Genomic DNA, 21538 nt, shown 5'->3' on the forward strand with positions numbered 1-21538 from the left:
GTACCGCATTCCACCAAGGTTGGCTTACCCTTGAGCCTTCCAGACGACACTATCATTGACCAAAGTCTGGAAGAAATCTTGGAGCTGAGTGGGGAAGTAGGTAATTTAGTAAAATCACCATCACAGGAGGGGAACGGTTCAAGCATGAATAACACCACCATTTTTAATATGCTAAAAGAATTGCTGGAACCCATAGAGGCTAGATTACGCTGCCTGGAAACTGTTCTAAAAAACATACATAAAGATATAAGTGCTGCTAGTTTTACCTTAAACAACAAAACCGCCCAGGCCACCAACCCACCTAAAACGGCCAACAAGCCTTCGGTGGGTGTCAACAAAACGCTGGAGACCAAAAATGTGGCGCCCAAGAAACTTAGTAACACCCGAAACCCGGCTGGCACCAAGACAAAGCCCTCTGTAGCTGATCAAACTAAGAAAATAGATCCAACCCAGAAAACAACTAAAAATAATTCAACCCCCCAGGCTGCAACGAACGACTGCTTATCTCAGCCTCCAACTCTTGACGCAACCGACAGAGCTAAGGGCATGGCCCGTAGAAATATCCACCTTCCCCCTGATGCCTGTCCCTATGTGGTCATTCTTACTGGTGTCACTGAAATCCCTACATCAGAAGTAGAATCGTACCAGGCCCTTAAAAACAAAGTATGTCACTGGCTATCCAGAAATTATCCTCTCCCGCCAAACATACAGAGCAATATTCTAATGATAGAGAGAGCCCCGTGGGTAGGAGGCAACAGAAAAAACCTTCCAGGGGACTGCGTCGTGGTAACTTTTGAGAATACGGAGGTTGTAGAATTCATCTGTAGTAGTGGAGCCCCTAGATACCAGGCGAGCACGGTGACCGCTAGACCTCTTTCCTATTTTTATCTCCCACAAAATCAAGTCGATAACCGTTGGAGTTGGTTAAAAGGACCACATAACCGCAAACCCAGACAGAGATTTAACCCCCCCTGGGACACACAACCCCTTGGCTGGGAGGAGGGGTGGGATGCGGGATGGAACTTGGCAAGGACCAGAAGAGGTAGACCGCGTCAAGGCGGTCCTGTTTTTGGTCCACACCTCATCCAACCTTATCAGTACCACCAGCCTGCAAATGGTCTAGACAACCCCTTGCACTTCCCGATAGCAAATCGCTTTGATTGCCTGTCAACCACAGACTGGGTTGACTGACATACACAGGGCTCCCCAATTGGACGGAGTCATCAGACTATTTCCATTCAACTTTGCAAGGATGTCGCAACGGAGGACCTGAACAATGTAAACCCATCTCCTACAGCTGATAAAGGCTCGGAGGAGGGCGAGTGCCGGGGAGCGCTTACCCCCACTAACGCAGCTTCACCACTATGCAAACTTCTTACCTGGAATGTGGCGGGTTTAAACTCAAAGGCCCTAGACCCCATATGGCAAGGGTTCGTAAAACAATATGACATTCTGGGAATCCAAGAAACATGGGACACCACCACAAGTTTTTCATTGGATGGTTTTTGCAGTTTTACTACTCCAGCAGTACCAGGAGCAAGAGGGAGAGCAAAGGGTGGCCTACTCACATTGTGTTCTCTGGACTTGGTGGGGGTTTTCAAAAAACTAGATTCCGCACCCATGAACACGTTAGTCGTGGAGTGGACCTTACCTGACTCAAAAATGTATTTGCTTATTAATTTCTATAATTCCAAGGAGGTTTCCAGTGCGAATGAGCATTTGACCTCCTTGTTAGACTTTCTGTCAGTCTATAGACTTGATTGCATTTCTGTCCCAGAGATGGTAATCCTGGGTGATTTTAACATTCATCCCTGTGAGGGAGATTGCTACAACGATAGATATGGGGGTTTACCGACTGAGGGCATTCCCCATTTTGAACCCACAAATGAGGGTGAGTGTCTTGAGACTTTCCTCGCGAGCCTAAACCTATTTGAACTCGACCAAGGCAAAAACGAGTCTAGAGCCCCAACTTTTGTCGGGAAGGACGCCAACACTGTCATAGATTTTATTTTTGTATCAACCGGGGTCCTGGTAAAGGCGTGCGAGTACAGGGTTGTTACTTCTAGTTTCAGCGATCATCATCCTGTCCTCCTAACGCTGGACCTAGACTGTTTCCAGACCCGTAGATTGACAGGTGTGGTAGCTTCAAAGGATTTGACGACTAAGGACCAGGGAAGGCGACTAAAATGGGAGAGGATTGTCCCTGATCAATTCTTTCAATTAGTAGCCCAAGAGTCCGAGGCTAACATGGCAGTGTGCTTAGACTCAACCGCCCTGGGTTCTGATGTAGTGGCTGCATATGAGGAGATTCGTGTAAGGATCTCTAAGAACTTGGAGCTAAGGTCAGGCGCACAAATGAATAAGAAGATCTACAAATGGTTCAATAAGGAATGTTCGCAAAAACACAGTGCCCTGTTGAAAGCATTAAAACATAAACCCAGAGACAGGCCCTTAGTGGCTAAATTAAGGAAGGAATACAAAATTGCAGTTATTAATCGCAAAACCCAAATTAAGGAGGAGGCTTGGGATAGCTTACTATCCATTGATGTATTGAGAGACAGCAAAAAGTTTTGGGCCACCGTGAACCAGCCCTTTTTTTCTGAGGATGGAAAAACTGACATGGACTGTGTGATTGAAGATGAAAGATGGTTATGCCACTTCAAACAGATTTATGAATCCACAGCACCAACTTCACCAGCCAGTGCCCATGAGTCATCCAACCTGGTTATGGAGTTTAACACCACTGAGGTCGAAAGGGCGATTAAAGACACAAGCAAACACAAGGCCCCGGGACCTGACGGGGTCCCTGCAGATCTCTACATCCAGTATCCGCAATTTTGGTCAAAAATATTAACCAACGTTTTTAATGCGATACCTGCAGCCGGATTTCCTTCCTCCTGGTCCACCTCTATTATTGTGCCCATTTTTAAGAAAGGGAACAGGGGGGACCCTGCCTGCTACAGGCCAATCTCCCTGCTGGACTCTGCCGTTAAGATCTTGGGCAGAGTCATTCTGCAAAGACTGGGGGATTGGCTCGAGGAGAGCGGGATCCTCTCGGATTTACAATATGGTTTCAGAGCACATAGAGGGACTATGGACCAATGTCTAAACCTTCACCTCATCAGTAGTAAATACACCGTGGTGAAGGGGGGGCTTCTTTATTTGGGATTTATGAACTTATCTTCTGCTTTTGATTTGGTCAACCGTTCAAAACTGTGGATTATTTTGCGAGATCTGGGTTTGGACACTACTTTGGTTAATTTTCTGCACGACCTCCACCAAAATTTGTCAGCCTCTGTTAGGGTAACAAGGGAAGGAAGATGCACGGCGAAGTTCAGGTCAGGGAGAGGGGTCAGACAAGGCTGCATTCTGGCCCCTCTCCTCTTCACACTGTACATCAACTCTCTGGGGAAATCTCTGAACTCAGCCACCCTGGACTTGCCGCGTATGGGTGGGCTACCTATTCCGGTCCTCCTATACGCGGACGATGCTGTCCTCATAGCTCGGACTGGTACGGGCCTGCAAAGACTATTAGACCACTTTGGTGGCTTTATGGAAGCCTTGGACCTAAAGATTAACACTGCCAAATCCCATGTTATGGTCACTGGCTCACGAAAGAAAAATATGAAGATCGGGTCCTTTAGCTGTAACAGCTCTCCGCTTTCGAGGGTACCCTTCTTTTGCTATTTGGGCGTCACTTTTGACGAGAAAGGAACTTGGGGTGCCCAATTGAAACTAAAGGAGAACGGAGTCACCAGATCCACTACAGCCCTTTTGCATTTCTCTAAAAGATTGGGCTCGAGACCTATGGAAGCTATGACTCGTATTTATAGAGCCAAATGTGTGGCAATTGCATCCTATGGGGCAGACATTTGGGGATACGTTTCAGCCCCAGGCATCCAAATTGCAGAAAACAATTTTATACGAGCCTTGTTATCACTCCCGAAATCATCTCCTACATACTCAATCCATAACGAAATAGGCTTGGGATACGTCACTGATCACCTAAAAATGTCCCCACTGTTATGCTGGATTAAAACCTGGACAAATGAGGAGATCACATTGAATCATTGCATCCTCAAAGACTGTATGTCTCTGGACAAATCAGATAACATACCGTGGCTGGCGTATGTTAGAGCGGCATGCGTGAAGCTAGGGCGCCCGGATATGTACTCTCTTCCACAGAACCTTAAAAAAGAGGATGTAAGGAGGGTCAAGCAGCATTTTCGAAATGTATTGGAGTGTGAAAGGGAAACGGTTGAACTTTGAAAGCCAATGGTAAGAACACTTTTCCAACTTTCGTCGTCCATGGCTATGGAACCTTATCTAAAATACGTAACCAAACCTTATCATCGTTTCCTACTTGTAAGGTTCAGGTTCAACCTGATACATCTTGTTCTCGGCTCGTATACAAAGTGGGGTATTCCAGAAAACTCCCCACCCTGCACTTGCGACTGTTTTTCCACACAGGACACTCTGCACTTAGTCATGCTCTGTGAACATTATTCGGTGGCCTGTAAAAAATTTCTTGTCCCTATCCTGACAGACTTAAATTTTGTTCAGGTACGGCCAGCTCTATTATACCTACAGATGCTGAATTCGGTTCAAGTCACATATGGTGTAGCTTGTTTTTTGGTAGCAGCCGCTAGACAAAATAAATCAAGAATTGCCCCAATAATCAACCACCAAACCTGACATTTGTAAAACATTCGGTGGAAATGTTCTATATATACTGAAACGGGTACTCCATATATCTATCTATTTTTTTTTAAAAAACTTGTTTTTGTAAAGTCTTTTTAAATATGTTTTTTTATTCAGGAGTAGCAATCACTTTTATACTTGTTTAATTGTATTTAAACTTTGTTCATGAATTATATTGTGCTTTTATGGTTTTTATTAACCGAATAAAGTTCTTTGACTGACATACATTGAAACACGATTCCGCTGTTTCCTTTCCCTCTTCAGCTCCTGAACACGACGAGAGCCCCCCGTCCCTCCTCCCCCAGCTAGGCAAAACCTTGTTAGAAACTGATGCATACTTACCCGCTTGCATATGCTGGTAAATAGCCGGACTTCCACAGAAGTGTATCCCCTTCCAAAATAACTTATTGTGAGTGTCTATATGTTCATCACCCCTCTGCCCCCCTGTTCCCTTTCTAGGTATGACAATATTGCAAACTCTTCTTTTACTTCTGCTGTCCTTCTAAATGTACCTATGCTATTTGATACTGTTTTATAGATGGGTCTTATTATGTAGCTATGGAACAATATATTGTCTAAAGGGCGCAACACTAAAATCAATAAAAACATTTTTTTTAAAAGACGTGAAATAGTGCCACGGTATCTCCGCACGTGGGCGGGAATTTTCAGTGCTTTTTACTTCAATTGAGATTCCCCTGAGAGAGAACTAGGATTACAGGTAAGAAACAATTCCACATCTGTTCAAAATAAAGGCACTGTGCTGAATATGATTGAATTTACCATATTCTGCATGATTTGCCTTTTCTACAGGCCTCTTCCCTCAACAGAGTTCAGTAAGACTGACCTGACAAAATCTGTCAGGAGAAAACACAGCTGGTGGGTTAGTTATCACATAACTCATAATCCCTATCCAAACTCTTTGAACTGGGATCGGAACCATCCATAGAGCTCCGAACCGGAACTGTCTATAAAGCTCGGAATCAGAGTCCCACTGATTTACCAGTAGCCCTGCTTTCAGTAGTGTGTTGTGTATTAGAGTTCGAAAAATCTTTATTTCGATCACATGATCATAAAAAATATACATAACATCACAGAATAATTCAATTACAATTTAAAAACGCATTAAATAACAGTAGTGATCAAAGTTAATTGAGGTATGCCGAGAATCAGATCTATACTAAATCGCCAAGTCTCTTAATGTAGCGGTTTCAGGCATACCACATTGAAGTTAATAATTTAGATAGTGCAAATACGGTAGTTGGGGCCAAGTCTGTCTTTAAAACTCTGTAAGCGGGTAAAAAGGTTCTGAATCCCATGTTTTTGAGTAAAGGAACGAGCCAGTATTTCCTGCTCCTCTCATAGGCTCGGCAGAAGATCACATGAACATCATTCTCCTTTGTATGGGCGCACGCGGGACAATTTTCTGTAGGGGAGCGGGAAGACCATGTTGCTGTGAAAGATGCCAAGGGGAGGGTCCCATATCTCCATTGGAGGAATAGTTTCCTAGTTATTACCGGAGTCATAGCATCTAGGACACTTTCCAATTGATAGGAGTCTTTGATTTTTATTAACTGGTTGGTCAGAGATCCATCACGGGTGCCATCAACAGTTTGTGAGAGCATTTGGTTGTAGTAGGCTCTTGATAGCACCTTTCTGGGAGTCCTATTACTTGTATTTACTGGATCTAACCATAGTTCAGGGAGTCCAATTGCCTCAGAGGTTCTCTTAATGTAGTTTAGCCAAGGTGTTCTTGTGGCATTCGGCAACATTAGGAATTCCTGTAGCTCAGCTCTATAAGGGGAGAGATCTGGTCTGCTCCATAGGCGTCTCCAAAATGCTAGGGGTTTGAGCCCCAGCTGCTCCGTTATGGGCCGAAGGCCCATATCCAGCCTTAGAGGGAGAATTGGAGTACTCAACGGAAGAGCGGTAATCTGCCTCAGGAACTTATTCTCAGTTGTCAATAGTTTTGGTGATGAAATGTGACCCCACAACTCGCCCCCATAAGTGAAACCCCCCCGGGCCTGTGCCTTGTAAATTTGAATAACAGGGGTGAGTGGCCGATAGGGTGATTTATTCGCTACTCTCATAATACCACCCGCCAACTGTGCCATTTTGATATTTGCTTTTAACTGGTGGCCGACCACGTTAGGTTTTCATTAAGGGTAATCCTCAGGTATTCAATTGTGTGTACCCGTTCCAGTTGGACTATACCTAGCATGGGGGGTGGGCGGTTAAGGGGTTTAGAGTTGAGAATCATGTATTTAGTTTTCTGAAGGTTGATTTCGAGTCCCCTTTCTGTGCAGAACTCCAGAAAGCCGTTCAAGACTCGTTGTATGCCCATCGGGGATTTAGACAGCAGCAGGGTGTCATCTGCAAACATAATTGCAGGCACCCTGCTGCCAGTCAGTTTTGGGGCATCAGTGTTAGGAATCCTGCCTAGATGAGCGATTTCCCGCGATCACAAAGAGGCAGAACAGGGTCGGTGCAAGCACACAACCCTGTCTTACCCTTCTGCGAACGGGGAACCTTTCGGTTAATTTGCCACCTCTACCGCACCTGACGCGCGCGTAGTTGTTATGGTGTAGTCTCATCAGGATTGCCAAGATATCTCCCGGGACATTCATCTCCTCCATAACCTGCCATAATTTTGCTCTTGGGACCAAATCAAAGGCGGCACGCAAGTCCACAAAAACTGTGTACAAGGTGCCGCCCTCAATTAATGCTGTCTTCCAATATAAAAGGTTTAGCCTAAAGATTTGGTCAATTGTGGACACCCCTTGCCTAAATCCTGCCTGGTAGGGAGTCAAGATATCCATCTCCTCCATCCAGTTCTGTAACCTATCCAAGATCAGTCTTCCAAAAAGCTTTTGGGATAAGTCAATAAGACTGATCGGGCGATAATTGGCTGGAAGCAGAGGGGATCCCTTTTTAAAGATAGGAACCATCTCTTCTCCCAGCCAAGTATCTGGGACCTCCATCCCCCCCAAGACATCATTAAATATCAGCATGAGATAGGGGGCCCATATCCCTGGTTCTTGCTTAAATAGGTCACCGGGTACCCCATCAAGGCCTGGGGCTTTCCCTGTTGACAGCCCTGCTATGGCCACCCTCACCTCTTTTTCTGTAAAAGGTTCTCCTTCGGAGTCTGAATATTGTTGGTCCCACTCAGCCCTGGCATTCACCAGGAGTTTCCTATAAGCCCTTCTCCAGGATTGAATTTCTTCCCTGCCTTTACGCGCCTTTATTACGAATAGCAATTTAGTTTTGGCGTCCCTGCATGTAGCATTGTACCACGTTCTCTTGGTTGTTGGACCGGTTTTGCCCCCTCCTTTTGAAAAAAGGTCCAGCTCCAAAGTACTAATTAAGTCTACATGAATCTGGCCCAAATTTTCTCTATTATCCTCTTCTCCTATTTTCACCCCAATCGAGAATGCGCTCTCTAAAAGTGGGGTAATTCTGGCATACAATTTTGGTAGCTTGTCGCCACTAGTAGCCAGTTTCTCCCACCTTACTCTTCTCCGATTATTTTCCAAGAGCAGGCCTGACTTATTATTGCTAGGACCGTGGGCTATATCCTCTTTGCCTGGTAGAACATATTCAAGCTCTAGGGCATTGTGGTCACTATCCCATCTCTCAGTGACCTTAAAGTCAATGATTTGTGACCACAGTGGTAATTTAACAAGAATATAGTTGAGTCGCAATTCGCTGCCAGATTTGTTATAGGTGTGTTTGCTTGGCATGTCTGATTTACAGCGCCCATTGCAAGCCCTTAGACCTTGATTTAAAGTAAGGGCAGTTATCTGCAGGGCGAGGGGAGTCCAAGCTCTAGGTGGGGGTGCCACCGTGGCCGGGACTAGCCATCGTGAATCTTCTTCAAAGGAGGATCTATCGCGAAGGCCTGGTAATGGCTCAAAGTGTGAGTTTAGGTCAGCACCCACTATATAGTGGAGTTCCCCTAGGATACCAACTAGGAAAGCAGAGAGCTCCTCTATAGTGGGAGATTCTTGTGACGTGGGTACAGGTCTCGAATACACATTTACTACCACCAGTTTCATGGAGTTTGGCCACTCTTAAGAGGACAGCTAAGATGTCGTCAGAATCTGTCGCCATACAACTGGCATGGCAGCCCAGATCTGAAGCTACCCAAGTTGCCAACCCTCCTGATGGTCTGCCCCGTCCCCCCACTTAGCTGGTTTAGAGAATACTGCATAGCCCTGGGGTGTAAGTTCTTCTCGAGCCCAGGTCTCCTGGAAGAGGCATACGCTCTTTGAATTAATAAAGGAAACCCACGCGAGATTATCATTTTTATTGGCCAACCCCGCAACATTCCATGAAATCAGGGTCATGGATGGTGGTTTGATAAGAGGTGACCCTATATTTGGGGCGTTGGAACCGTTGGTCTCATGGGTGCCCATCGGGAGAGGGGACAATTGCTCCTGGACCGAGGCATTGTTGGAATTCGTCTCGGGTATGTCCACTGGAGAAGGCTCTGGAACTTGGTGGGGTGTTAGTTCAGTTTGTGCCCCTGTGGGTTGCGTTTGTTCTAGGGATGTGCTATTCCCTGTCCAAGTGAGTGGAAAGAACTCTCTCCCCTGTGACTTAAATTGTCAATCAACCATTTCGAGACTGCTATATCTGTTGTAAGTTGGAAAGTGGGCTGGGTAGTGCATTCTGTGGGGCCCCGGAACTCCTCTCCTAATGACCCCCCCCCCCCCCCCCCCACCCCTCCTCCCAACTTTGTGCTCCCATCCTACCTCCTCCCCATACGGTAAGAATTGATCAGGGACTCTACCACTCTGATAGTATGGTTCCCTTCTTTCCCTACGGCAGGTCTCCCAGTCGTCCATCATTTCCTGGTGTTGGCCCCATCTCTGATCCTCCGAATTATATAAACTCGAAGGATAGAAAAACGAGAGGGGGGGGACTTGGATGTTACTACCTTGGTCGTCAGAAGGCCATGTGCAAATGTAGGAGGCTGTGTTTGGCTCTCTAAAAGTAACCAAAACACAGTCTCCTCTAATTGATTTTCTGGAATATCCCACCAAGGGAGCCCGCCTAACCATGATAATGTCACTAGTTATGCCTTGTGGAAGGGATTGATTCTTGTGTCATAGATTTTAATTCAGGGACCCCTGCCAAGATCACAGTATAGGGGGACGCCTTTGGTGGCAGATTCACGGGTTTAGTTTTACGGGGGATGTTGGGTTTCTTCCCCGAAAGAGTTAATTCAGTCTGTGTTGTGGTCAGGATTGTAGCAGAGTCTTTGGATGGGGGAATAATAATGGGAGTTGGGATGGAAGACTGCTGGGTCTTAAGAGGGGCGCTATTTGTGTTAGGGTTAGGCAGGGATTGGGGGCTCTTATTTTGGTTTAATTTGGGTTGTGGGTCCTGAGTACCTATAACCAAACCCTTATTCTTTAGAATTGTGATGGACTCGCTTCCTTTTTTGTACTTTGGATCTGTGTCCCCCTTAGCTCCTTTCGATTCGAGTTTCATTGAATCTGCTAGTTGGACTGTGGATTTTTCTATGTTGACCAACCTAGCTTCGATCTTAATCAGGCGAGCTTCAAGGGGACTCAGTAAGGACCTAGAAAGTGCACCTATATCAGCCAGTGTGATTTCATCACTATAATTTTCCACTGAGATGTTATTTAAATCGGCTGATTTAGCCGTATGTGTAGGGGCCAGAGGTGAAATTGTTGTACTGGGCAAATTCGAGTTGATATCGATAATGATGCCGTTGGCGCCATTACCCCTCAGTGGATTAGATTTTGGGGCTTTTGTCCTGCTACCTTCCTTGTTTTGCCCCCCCTTCCTCTTTTTTTGAATTGCACCTTCCCTAGTACCCCTTGTTAGATCAGAGCTAATCTCTTTATCATTAACTATAATTACATTAGGTTCACGGGTCGGGCGGGATTACAGGTGAATTTTGGGGTGTTTGGGCTTTGGGCAGAGCCATTAGACTCCTATCCTGAAGGTCGCTGGGGGCCTCTATTGTGAAATCTGGGTTGGTGGTTGATTTGCTAGATGGCTGATTTGCCCCCATGTCCCTTGGTATATAGTTTGTGGGTTCTAGCCTCCCATCCGGAGTTCTAGCTTGAGCCATTGGCCCCATTGAGGATCTCCTAACCCAATCTATTTCCTGGGAAATTTGTCTCTCCAGAACCTCTATTTCCTCGATCAAAAGTGATCCAGCTTTGACAAAAAAATTGTCGATGGTACCTTTAACGGCTCCAGCCGCGGCCAAAGAAGATTTGCTCCTAGTTTCCCTGGTACACATTGCTTCGTTCCTCGAGTGGGATAAACGGGCAAGGGTGGTGGGCCCGGCCCGACCTCTTCTGACCTCGAACGGCCTCAAACGGCCCGCTCTTTGCCCGGTCTTAGCCCCGGTCTAAGTCCCGCGCGCGCGGGTAGTACTGAAAATATATACGTGTGTGTTGTGGGCGTGCCTTGCAGGGAGAGCGGGCCAGGTGATGTCAATCGGCCTCGCGGGAACTCCTGGTTGCTGGAGTCCCCCGCGTTACGCTCGCAGCCCTGCACGCCTCGCACTAAGCACACAGGTGGGGGCCGGGTGAAGCGTGACCCGCGGAGCGGTTCCGGCGAACAGTTCTCCTTAGTCCAACTGGGCGGGTAAACGGGGATTTCTGAAACACTCCACTCCGTAGCTTGCACTGCGGCAAGAGTCACACCCGGTCCACAGAAAAGGCAAGTTCTTAAAGCTCCGGTGTGCTGTGGGCGTGCCTTGCAGGGAGAGCGGGCCAGGTGATGTCAATCGGCCTCGCGGGGACTCCTGGTTGCTGGAGTCCCCCGCGTCACGCTCGCAGCCCTGCACGCCTCGCACTAAGCACACAGGTGGGGGCCGGGCGAACAGTTCTCCTTAGTCCAACTGGGCGGGTAAACAGGGATTTCTGAAACACGCCACTCCGTAGCTTGCACTGCGGCAAGAGTCATACCCGGTCCACAGGAAAGGCAAGTTCTTAAAGCTCCGGTGTGCTGTGGGCGTGCCTTGCAGGGAGAGCGGGCCAGGTGATGTCAATCGGCCTCGCGGGGACTCCTGGTTGCTGGAGTCCCCCGCGTCACGCTTGCAGCCCTGCACGCCTCGCACTAAGCACACAGGTGGGGGCCGGGTGAAGCGGGACCCGCGGAGCGGGTCCGGCGAACAGTTCTCCTTAGTCCAACTGGGCGGGTAAACAGGGATTTCTGAAACACGCCACTCCGTAGTTTGCTCTGCGGCAAGAGTCACACCCCGTCCACAGGAAAGGCAAGTTCTTAAAGCTCGGGTGTGCTGTGGGCGTGCCTTGCAGGGAGAGCGGGCCAGGTGATGTCAATCGGCCTCGCGGGGACTCCTGGTTGCTGTAGTCCCCCGCGTCACGTTCGCAGCCCTGCACGCCTCGCACTAAGCACACAGGTGGGGGCCGGGTGAAGCGGGACCCGCGGAGAGGGTCCGGCGAACAGTTCTCCTTAGTCCAACTGGGCGGGTAAACAGGGATTTCTGGAACACGCCACTCCGTAGCTTGCACTGCGGCAAGAGTCACTGTTGTGTATTACATTGCTCTGCTACTGCCCAGTTACCTAACTTGAAATTATATTTCTCCGAGCAGGATCACCTGCTTATTGTGTCAGATTTTGGTTTTGGTTTTAGTATTGCGGTCGATATTGTGTTCTACCTGTTCCCTTTGATTTAATCATATTCATTTGTATATTGCAATTAAATATAAACAAGTTATGAAGTGCTGTGTGCACACTATCCTTGGCTGGACATGTATACTTTGTAGTATAAATGTTATCTTCTGTCATACTGTAGCCAGACTAATGCTTCAGATCCTATCTAATGTTAACTTTAAAACTGTTCCTTCACATCTACCACAGAGTCCAGGATGCTTAAGTCTTTTACAGTTTTTGCTGTGAGCTGTCAACCTTGTTATGATTGCCAGTGTCTCTGAGCGTTCTCTCATTTTGAGACCAACATCACACATGAATTTTCTACCAGGTGAAAATTACCATGTGACCTTCTATTTATGTTGTGGGGAAACACAGTTTCTACTGTATAAACCCTTTCTGTAAGTCCTAGTTAAGTATTAGAGTATTTCCTCACTCTTCCCAAACAGAAAAGCTATTTATACCTGTGTTTAACCAAGGTAAATTTTTGTGGGGTGGGATCATATAATATTTTGTACATATAGTCACAAATATACAAGTGGGAGCTTGCAGTGGCACCTCTGCTAAAACACTCACATTCCTACCACTAACTCTAAACAAGTGAATGTGGCAGTTTTTCATACAAGTGGTTTTCCACATTTCTAGTACACTTCACTGACATGAAAGTCTACCAATTGGGATGATGATTTTATTTTCATAAATGGCTGTTTTGAGAACCTTTGTGTACACACTATACATTGTGAATGTATTGTTTTTTGTTTTACCCAGACAGAGCCTGATGCACAGTTAGGTAACAGCATATCCTGTACCCATTGCTCTGTAATTAACATATTTTCAGTGACCCAGTAAAGGGTGAGCATGAAACTAAAGATGAAATCTGCCTGGGTAATGTATCACTTATAGCTCTTTCAATTCAAGTACCTCACTAATTCATTTTAGCCATCTACTGAGAAATACGCAGGTTTACTCCATGTGATACACATCAGTGGTCCTTTCGTAATCCCAGACAGAGCCAACTGGTAATAATAGAACCTTACATTGTGTAAACCCTGCAGAACAATCCCGATGACATACACGTCTGTGTTTATCGGCTCTTGTGATCTCACCCACATGGCAAAATACAAGAATAGAATACATTTCCCCATTTAAATAGACACCCACTCAAAACCGAATAATGTAACAGGGAAGTAAAAAACAAACTTCCTCCCAACACCCCACTGCCACTCACTTTGTTTCGGTTGCAGGCACCTCTTCATTCTCCAAGCTGAAATTAATACAACGCAATCAACTCCTAACTCAATAAAAACTAACACTTTTGCCTCTTCAAATCATTTTGTTGACCGTTATCACCTGGCATCTAAACTACATCTAAGCTACTTATTACTGCCATATTTATAAGGTCAGGACTGCCACCACTGGATGCATCGACTCCTAGAAACTTACCCTCAACAGTAACTGCCAGAATTTGAACAGCCTTCACTCTCACCCTTGGTGAAAGCATAAATTCACCACACACACTGTTTTCAGTGTATGAATGTGCACAGGGTTTCCTTACTTTATCTTCCTATTGGTACAAGACCGAGACCGATTTGCATGTCGTTGCTCCCAGTGAGGAGTGGCACAGAAAGCAAACAAATGATCCACTGGAATGCAGACCAGATCAGTTACCAGTGGATCAAGCTCATTGAAGTGTTCCCCTCATAATTTTTTTTCCCTTCAGACCATTTAGGCTATTTTTCAGAGTTCTGTTGTACTCCAACGCATCCTAGGCAAAAAGAAAATGCAGATGTTGCCTTGGATGCATTCGTTCATAGCACGCATGAGGTCATTTCATGACTGGAAATCCGATATGAGACAAGATTTACTCCAGTCATAAACATGAGGAAGACCATAAATTTAGGAGAGCTGTGCAAGGGTCCATATTGGGCTTGTCGCTTCCACAACACAAGCTCTTTCAAAACACTTTAAAACGTATGCAGGGCTGTCTCCGTGCTAAAAAATCTATCAAGTGGTTAATGGCCTACTCTGAAAGGCCTAAGTTGGAATGTATTTCACTAAAACAATGGGAAAACCTTGTGTCCCTCAGAACCTGAGTATTTAGCAACAAAACTACAGCGGTTCCGTGGGGTACAAGACTGATTTCTTCACATAAGCATAGGCAATTTAAATAGTATCACTCAATTTAGATACCAAAGGTACACAAACAAAAATTGCTTCATAAATGTCAGATACAATCAGAATGTTTATTCTAGTTTCTAAGGCTGTCAAAATAAACAGTGACATGTAGTACAGTGAAGTAAGTGCTCAGTGACTTTTAATTTACTCTGTTCCCATGGCTGAAAACAAAGACTTCAGCAACAACTTAAAAACCACGTATTGTAGGACAACGTCTTCCCTGATTTGCATCAGCCTCAAATGGAAAAGGTTACCCGAGACTACTAAAAAAGACTTCAGTGATTTTGCCATAATCACTATTTGCAGGACAACATGGGTCCCTGGTTCTCATCAGGCACCTGTCATTCTCGATAGGAAGAGGTTCACCTGACCCCTCTCCCCTACATTGCATGTTGGTCAACTGCCGATCCGCCTCCCGCCACGCCACTGAGATTGCAGAAACAATCCTCAGCGAAAACATCGACATAGCATTCCTAACCAAAACCTGGCTCACCGCCCACTCCACTCCGATCCTCGACTTGCTCATTCCCCCAGGTTACTCAATCATCAAGAAAGATAGAATCAAGCAAACAGGAGGAGGACTTGCACTAATTTTTAAAACTGAACATAACATCACTCTTGTCGAGTCTCAACCCTTCATCCTTTGAATACCTTTGCGCAGATCTCTTTATTCACGACTCATCCACCGCTCGGCTGCACACCATCTACCACCCCCCTGGAAATTGTATCTCTTTTACTGAAGAGATGTCAGACCTCGTTATCCAATCCTCTCTATTACACTCTAAGAATATCTTCCTTGGTGACTACAACGTCCCCTGGAACAAAATTGATGACCCTGCTATCATCACTTTTAAGAATACCATGGAAATCACCAACATGACCCTACTCTGCCATTCTCCCACTCACAATAAAGGCTCCACCCTAGATGCTATCATAACTAGCAATGATCTAGCCTCCCTCTCTAGTATACTTCCTATCGACTGGTCTGACCATTACCTCGTCCTCTTCTACGTGAAGAGACCCACGAATCACCCCGCCCCCATCAACACCCTACCTAAGAAATCTACAGGCAACCTTCACCTTATCCCTCTTGATGACCTGGAATCCACAATTAAAACTTGCTTACTTCGCCTCCCTCTCTCTGACAGTACTAATGACCTAACCAATCATTATAATAACTCTATTCTCCAAGCCCTTGACGAAATTGCCCCAATTAAACGCAAACAACAAAAAAACAACCCTCCCAAATCCTGGTTGAACTCTGAACTTAATAATGAAAGACGATCCCTAAGACAATCTGAACGTGTTTGGAGAAATCATCCCACCGATGACAATCTTACCCTCCTCAGAACTGCCAGAGTCCAATACAAAAAACACATCTACAATAAAAAAAACTCCTTTCTCCGGTCACAACTTGACCATGCTAAAAACCGACCTAGAGAACTGTTTAGCATTGTTAAAAAAACAAACCTCCACCGACGCTCCTAAAATATCTGCCTCTATTGACAAATGCGAAGAAATCGCCAGCTTTTTTTAGCAACAAAGTCAATAAGATAGAACTATCCTTCTCCTCCCTCCCCCCCTCTCTCCAACCCGCCCACACTCAACACACCCTCCACAACACCCCTTTATCTCTTTCTTCAACTCTTCCCACTCTCCTCGACCCATCTCTTACCCTTCCTGCTCTCGCGCATTCAGACCTCTCTCCTAATAGACTCATAACTAAAAATAATGCTTCTTGGAGTGAATTTAGTCCAGTTTCAGTGTCATCGATCATTAACATCATGACTAAACTCAAACCTTCCTCCCATTCCAAAGATCCTCTTCCCGCCCATTTGGTCCAAGACCTCAAATCTACCATTGCCCCTATTTCGACCAATATCATCAACTCCTCCCTTGCCACTGGTTGTATCCTAGCCTCCCTTCAGCTTGGTCAAATCTCTCCCATCCTGAAAAACACCTCTGCCGACCCAAATGACCTTAACAACTTACGCCCTATCTCTAACCTTCATTTCCTCTCTAAAGCCCTGGAAAAATGTGTCCTATCACAACTTGAGGACCATATCCTCGACTTCAATCTCCTTGATGTTTTTCAATCAGGATTCAGAAAAGGTTGTAGTACAGAAACTGCAATGTTAACTATCAGAGATGACATTCATCGCTCCCTTGACAATGGTGAATCCTCACTACTGATCCTCCTTGACCTCTCGGCGGCATTTGATACTGTCCATCATCCCACCCTTCTAAACACCCTCAAAGATCGATTTGGCTTGGAAGGCACTGTACACAAATGGTTCTGCTCATTCCTTCAAAACAGATCACAGCAAATCAAGCTTAGCCACTTCCTTTCTAATCCTCAACCTGTCTCACTCGGGGTCCCTCAAGGATCCATCCTCTCCCCAACCCTTTTTAACCTTTTCATGGAACCACTCACCCTCATTCTCAAACAAGCTAAAATAAGTTACCACCTCTACGCCGACGATACCCAATTATACTACAAGATCAAATCCCACAACGACATCCTTCACCTCAACGACACCCTAACTAAAGTACAAGCCTGGTTCCATCTAAACCATCTCAAACTGAACCCCAAATAAACAGAAATCATTCTTTTCACCCCCAAAAACAATACCCTTCCCATCCAAATCTGGATCAATGATATCAAAGCTCTCAATTGCTCCCTCTCCACCTCTAACTCTGTTAAATCCCTTGGCATCAGCATCAACCAGAATCTCAACCTCATCCCCCACATTAATAATGCCGCCAAAAGTGCTCTTTTCACCCTTCTCCACCTCAAGAAAATCAAACCTTTCATTCCAGCTGATGATTTCAAAATCGTTGTCCAATCGCTAGTCCTCTCCAGTATTGACTATGCTAACGCCACCCTTGCCGGCACCCCTAAAACCCATCCTGCACCGATTAAATCGGTCCTCAATCTAGCTGCCCGACTTATCTCGGACTGTAAAAGATTTAACCACATATCGCTTATCCTCAAAAATCTTAATTGGCTCCCAATTGAAGGAAGATCCTCTTACAAGATTGCCTGTATCACCGACAAAGCTTTTCATCAAAACACCCCCGCCTACCTTGCAACCAAACTAAAAAAAGCAGGCTGCACCAGGTCCCTGAGAAGCACCGACTCCCTTCTCCTGATCCCACCCAGACTTAATTGTCAAAAAACTCAATTCCGTGCATTCTCTGGTAATGCTCCTACCATTTGGAACTCACTCCCCAAAAACCTTTGCTGCAACCCCTCTTACCCTCTTTTCAAAAAAGAACTCGAACTACTTCTCCACAACAAATATTGGGGTACCTAGCATGTCCACTCTCTCTACCCTTATACCCTCCCCCCACTTTGTCTGAATTCAACATCTTCTCCCCTGTTAACTGTTTCGCCTATTTTTAATTTGTACCTGTCTCTTACTCCCCGTCTTATCATATACTTTTTGCAATACTGTATCCCGTTGCTAATTCCGCATATATTGCTATTTTATCATATTGTGTCTAACTCTGTTGTAAAGCGCTCTGATACTCCAGGGTCCAGCAACGCTATATAAAACCCTTGAAATAAATAAATGCCTCAATTTGGGCTGTCTACTAACCCCTAGTCTTGAAGAAGACCCACCATGACATCAATGAATTAGGCTGTCGTCCGGGTCAAAACGTCTGCGTTACACGTTGGTTCAGCGACACCAAGTCTCATGGTTCAAAATGATGAGCTCTTTTGCCTTCTACCAGAGACATTGATTTAATTTGTTCTGACCTTTTTTCCCTTAATTGTAAATCCAGTCTGATCGTTTGTAAATATTTGACCCACACCTGTGCATAATGCATTCACGTCATCACAATCACTGAGCACTTACTTCACTGTACTATAGGTCACTGTTTATTTTGACTGCCTTAGAAACTAGAATAAACATTCTGATTGTATCTGACATTTATGAGGTAATTTTCGTTTGTGTTACTTTGGTATCTAACTTGAGTGATACTATTTAAATTGCCTATGCTTGTGTGAAAAAAATCAGTCTTGTACCCTACGGAACCTCTGTAAGTTGGAATTGTAGGCTGTGGCATTATGATTAATGGAAAAGAATGATTTCGCTGAGGATTTATTTCAACAGTTACAAGATGTATTTTCCATTCACCTAGGTCGTGTTCCTTATAATTTCAAGCTGCTGTCTGTTCATATATTGATACGCCATGGAGATCGATATCCACTGTATGCCATCCCCAGAACCAAGAGACCAGACATCGCTTGCACATTGGACCCCAGCAGGTACAGTTTAAGTCTTTTAGGGAAAGGTGCAACATGTTTGTTTGGACCAAAGGTTTTACTATTCGAATGTATTTAAACAACCCCAGCTTTGTTGAAATTAGGTTTCCTTATTGTGAAGCTAGACATTTAGATTTATAACGCACAGAAGGGTTGTCTCTGAAAGAAACAATGTCACTGAAAATAATGCAGGTAGAGGCAAATAATAAATTGGTAAATTTATCATTGATTGACCTTTTTATTAGGTTTCGGAACAGCTTCCACTTGCCACTGATCAGACATTGTTGAGGGATTTTTTTTGAACTATACTGCTTTAATTTCTAGAGCACTTTAGGGTTAATATCATCACTTTGAGATAAACTTGCATGTGATTCCTCCCTTTCAAGACATAATTTCAGCGCTCATATTATCTGAATCTATTTTTATGGAAATTGACTCTACTTCTCTAGCTTTTACTGTCCAGTGCCTACTGACAAATGTAGAACAGCTTTTTTAGGTTGAGGTTTAGCGGCAAGCCATGGGTGTGTTTACCATCATACTACTTGAAGACTAGCCTCAAGGTCTGTCAGCATTTTCTCGTGAAGAGAATTGAATTATTCAGCCTGAGTAAGAGGGTGGTCTGCTCTACTGATTTTGATGCCATGGTTGATACTGGCATGCTCTACTAACAGCTTGAAAAGGGTACCACTTTTGGACAGATGCTTTAAAGTTCTGCCGTGGAAGACTACCAGAGGATCAGAGGAAGGACGAAGAACCTTACCTGTCAAAGAACAAAGCTGTTGGAGATTCTATAAGGCAAGGTTATTAGTACATGGCACTCCTGTAAATTGATGAGCAGGGGGCAAATAATTAAAAGTAAATGTACAGTAGGGTTATGGGTAGTATTAATGCACATTTTATGTATTGCTTCCTGCATACTCACGGGTGAATCAAATAGTGAGTCACAGAAGCCAACATGGTATAAAATAGTCACAACTACAAGGCAGTCTGAAATCCATTAAGTATCTACATGTTAATTGGTGTTTTAATCCTTTTGGCATTGAGCAGTTGTTATGGTAATGTGTTAGAACAGTCATTAAGATTACATAGCATAATACAGTTATGACTGTGTAATCGCTTCTCGGAAATATCATTAACACATTAATGAGCCCTCGGCCTACTGGTACCATGTAGTGAACATAATCAATTTAAGATTTAAAAGACAACCCACACATGTGCTGCCTAGTTTATTGTCAAAGTTTAAACCCCCGTATTTGTCTCGGCACTGGGGTCTCTTACGCCAAATCCTGTGAAGGTGTTGCGTTTTCTAAAATAACAAGAAAAGTGTAATAAATTAATTATCGAATCTCTATTGACAATTAATGGCAACAATTGAGTGGTGGAAATAAAACGGAAAAAACTTTCTAATGATAAAATCGTGCAACCCTTTGAAGGAAAACAGTTGGTTCAATGGAAGTTCTTGGAGTAGTGTTCATTATTTAAAAAAAGAAAGATTTTGGAAGGAGGTAGATTAGGCTTCATGAAAATATAGTGGCACTAAAATTGTGAAAATAAACAGTGTCCATCTGATATGAGGCCAACTTGTACGTTACCAGGTTCGAATTATATAGCTGAAGAGGTGGTTGACAGAGGCCTCAAAACCACCAAGTGGCCTTTTGATGGACCTATTTAAAACTAGACCAAAACTTTTATCATCTTTACTGATCCTGTTGTACAAGTGTGTTGTAATGACCATTACTATTCCAGAGTTAGGGCATGGCTCTATTCTTCAACCAATTTGTAACTAGCATTTGCAATGCAGCAGGTCCAGCATTTTCGAAACTTGAAACTAATGGTATTTTAAATGGCAATGCCTTTTACTATTGCTGGTTTTTTAAACAAATAAATAAAATGCATTTTCATTTACAATGCCAATAGCTCAAAATCTCCCAATTGCTAGATCTAATGCATTGCAAATGCTTGTTTAATCATGTAATAGGCTTGGAGGCTACTAATAGGAATGATTGGCAATAATGTTCTCAAATTGCAATGCTCATAAAGCTAAGTGCAATATAAATAAAACTGCTGATTAAGGCGGTTTAGACGGAGCAGCAAGATGGCGGCCACAGTATGAGTGAACATCCGGCTGGCTCCTAATATCCTACACCATCCTAGCCTAATCTGTGAACTTCACCGGAGGCAACCACAGAATAAAATACTGCATCAAGTTTTGGTTCTAGAGGAGCCCTGGGTCGAGCGCTGGGTGGAAGCGCACTGGTTGTAGGCATTTCATGCCGGGCACCGGCATGCTCTGGCCTTTCCTGGCAGCAGCCTGGTGTCTGCCCTGGTGAGAGGGGGCGGCCTTCTCTCTGGGACAGTTTCTGCAGCTGTCATCTGACTAGTTTGACCTCTTAGAGCCTGTGGCGATGGTTGCTGAGAGGCAATGTGGCTGCACGTCCACTGATGCGCACTGAAAAGGCTTCGCAGGGACCTGCCGCTGCTTTCCCAGTGTGGATTCTCTGGGGAAGAGCAGGGGGGAGCACCAAGGAGAGATGAGCCGTGACCGGGGTGGAAAGTGACTGAGCACCTGTATAGGATAGTTATTGGGGATGTGGGCGCCTGCCGATCACGTTGGTCCGAGGGGGTGGGGCATCTGACCAGGACCGGCCATGCGAGGCTCTTCTGGAGGCCTGTTTTTGGTAGTGAATTTTTAATTGTTGGGGTTGGTGTACCTTAAGCCCTTGTCTCCAG

At 44.9% G+C, this 21538-nt stretch overlaps 1 protein-coding gene across 2 annotated transcripts in view; it reads left to right on the plus strand.

Annotated features, from left to right (window-relative positions):
• Positions 1-21538, plus strand: part of PXYLP1 (2-phosphoxylose phosphatase 1) — a 396884-nt gene that overhangs the window by 216231 nt on the left and 159115 nt on the right. For both annotated transcript variants that reach the window (XM_086943994.1, XM_086943993.1), the window contains one exon: positions 18685-18811. In XM_086943994.1, coding sequence (XP_086800120.1) covers positions 18685-18811 — 127 coding nt within the window. The remainder of the gene's footprint in view (positions 1-18684; positions 18812-21538) is intronic.

The sequence above is a fragment of the Lissotriton vulgaris genome, chromosome 11, assembly GCF_964263255.1.
Source record: "Lissotriton vulgaris chromosome 11, aLisVul1.2, whole genome shotgun sequence".
In the NCBI taxonomy this organism is placed as follows: Eukaryota; Metazoa; Chordata; class Amphibia; order Caudata; family Salamandridae; genus Lissotriton; species Lissotriton vulgaris.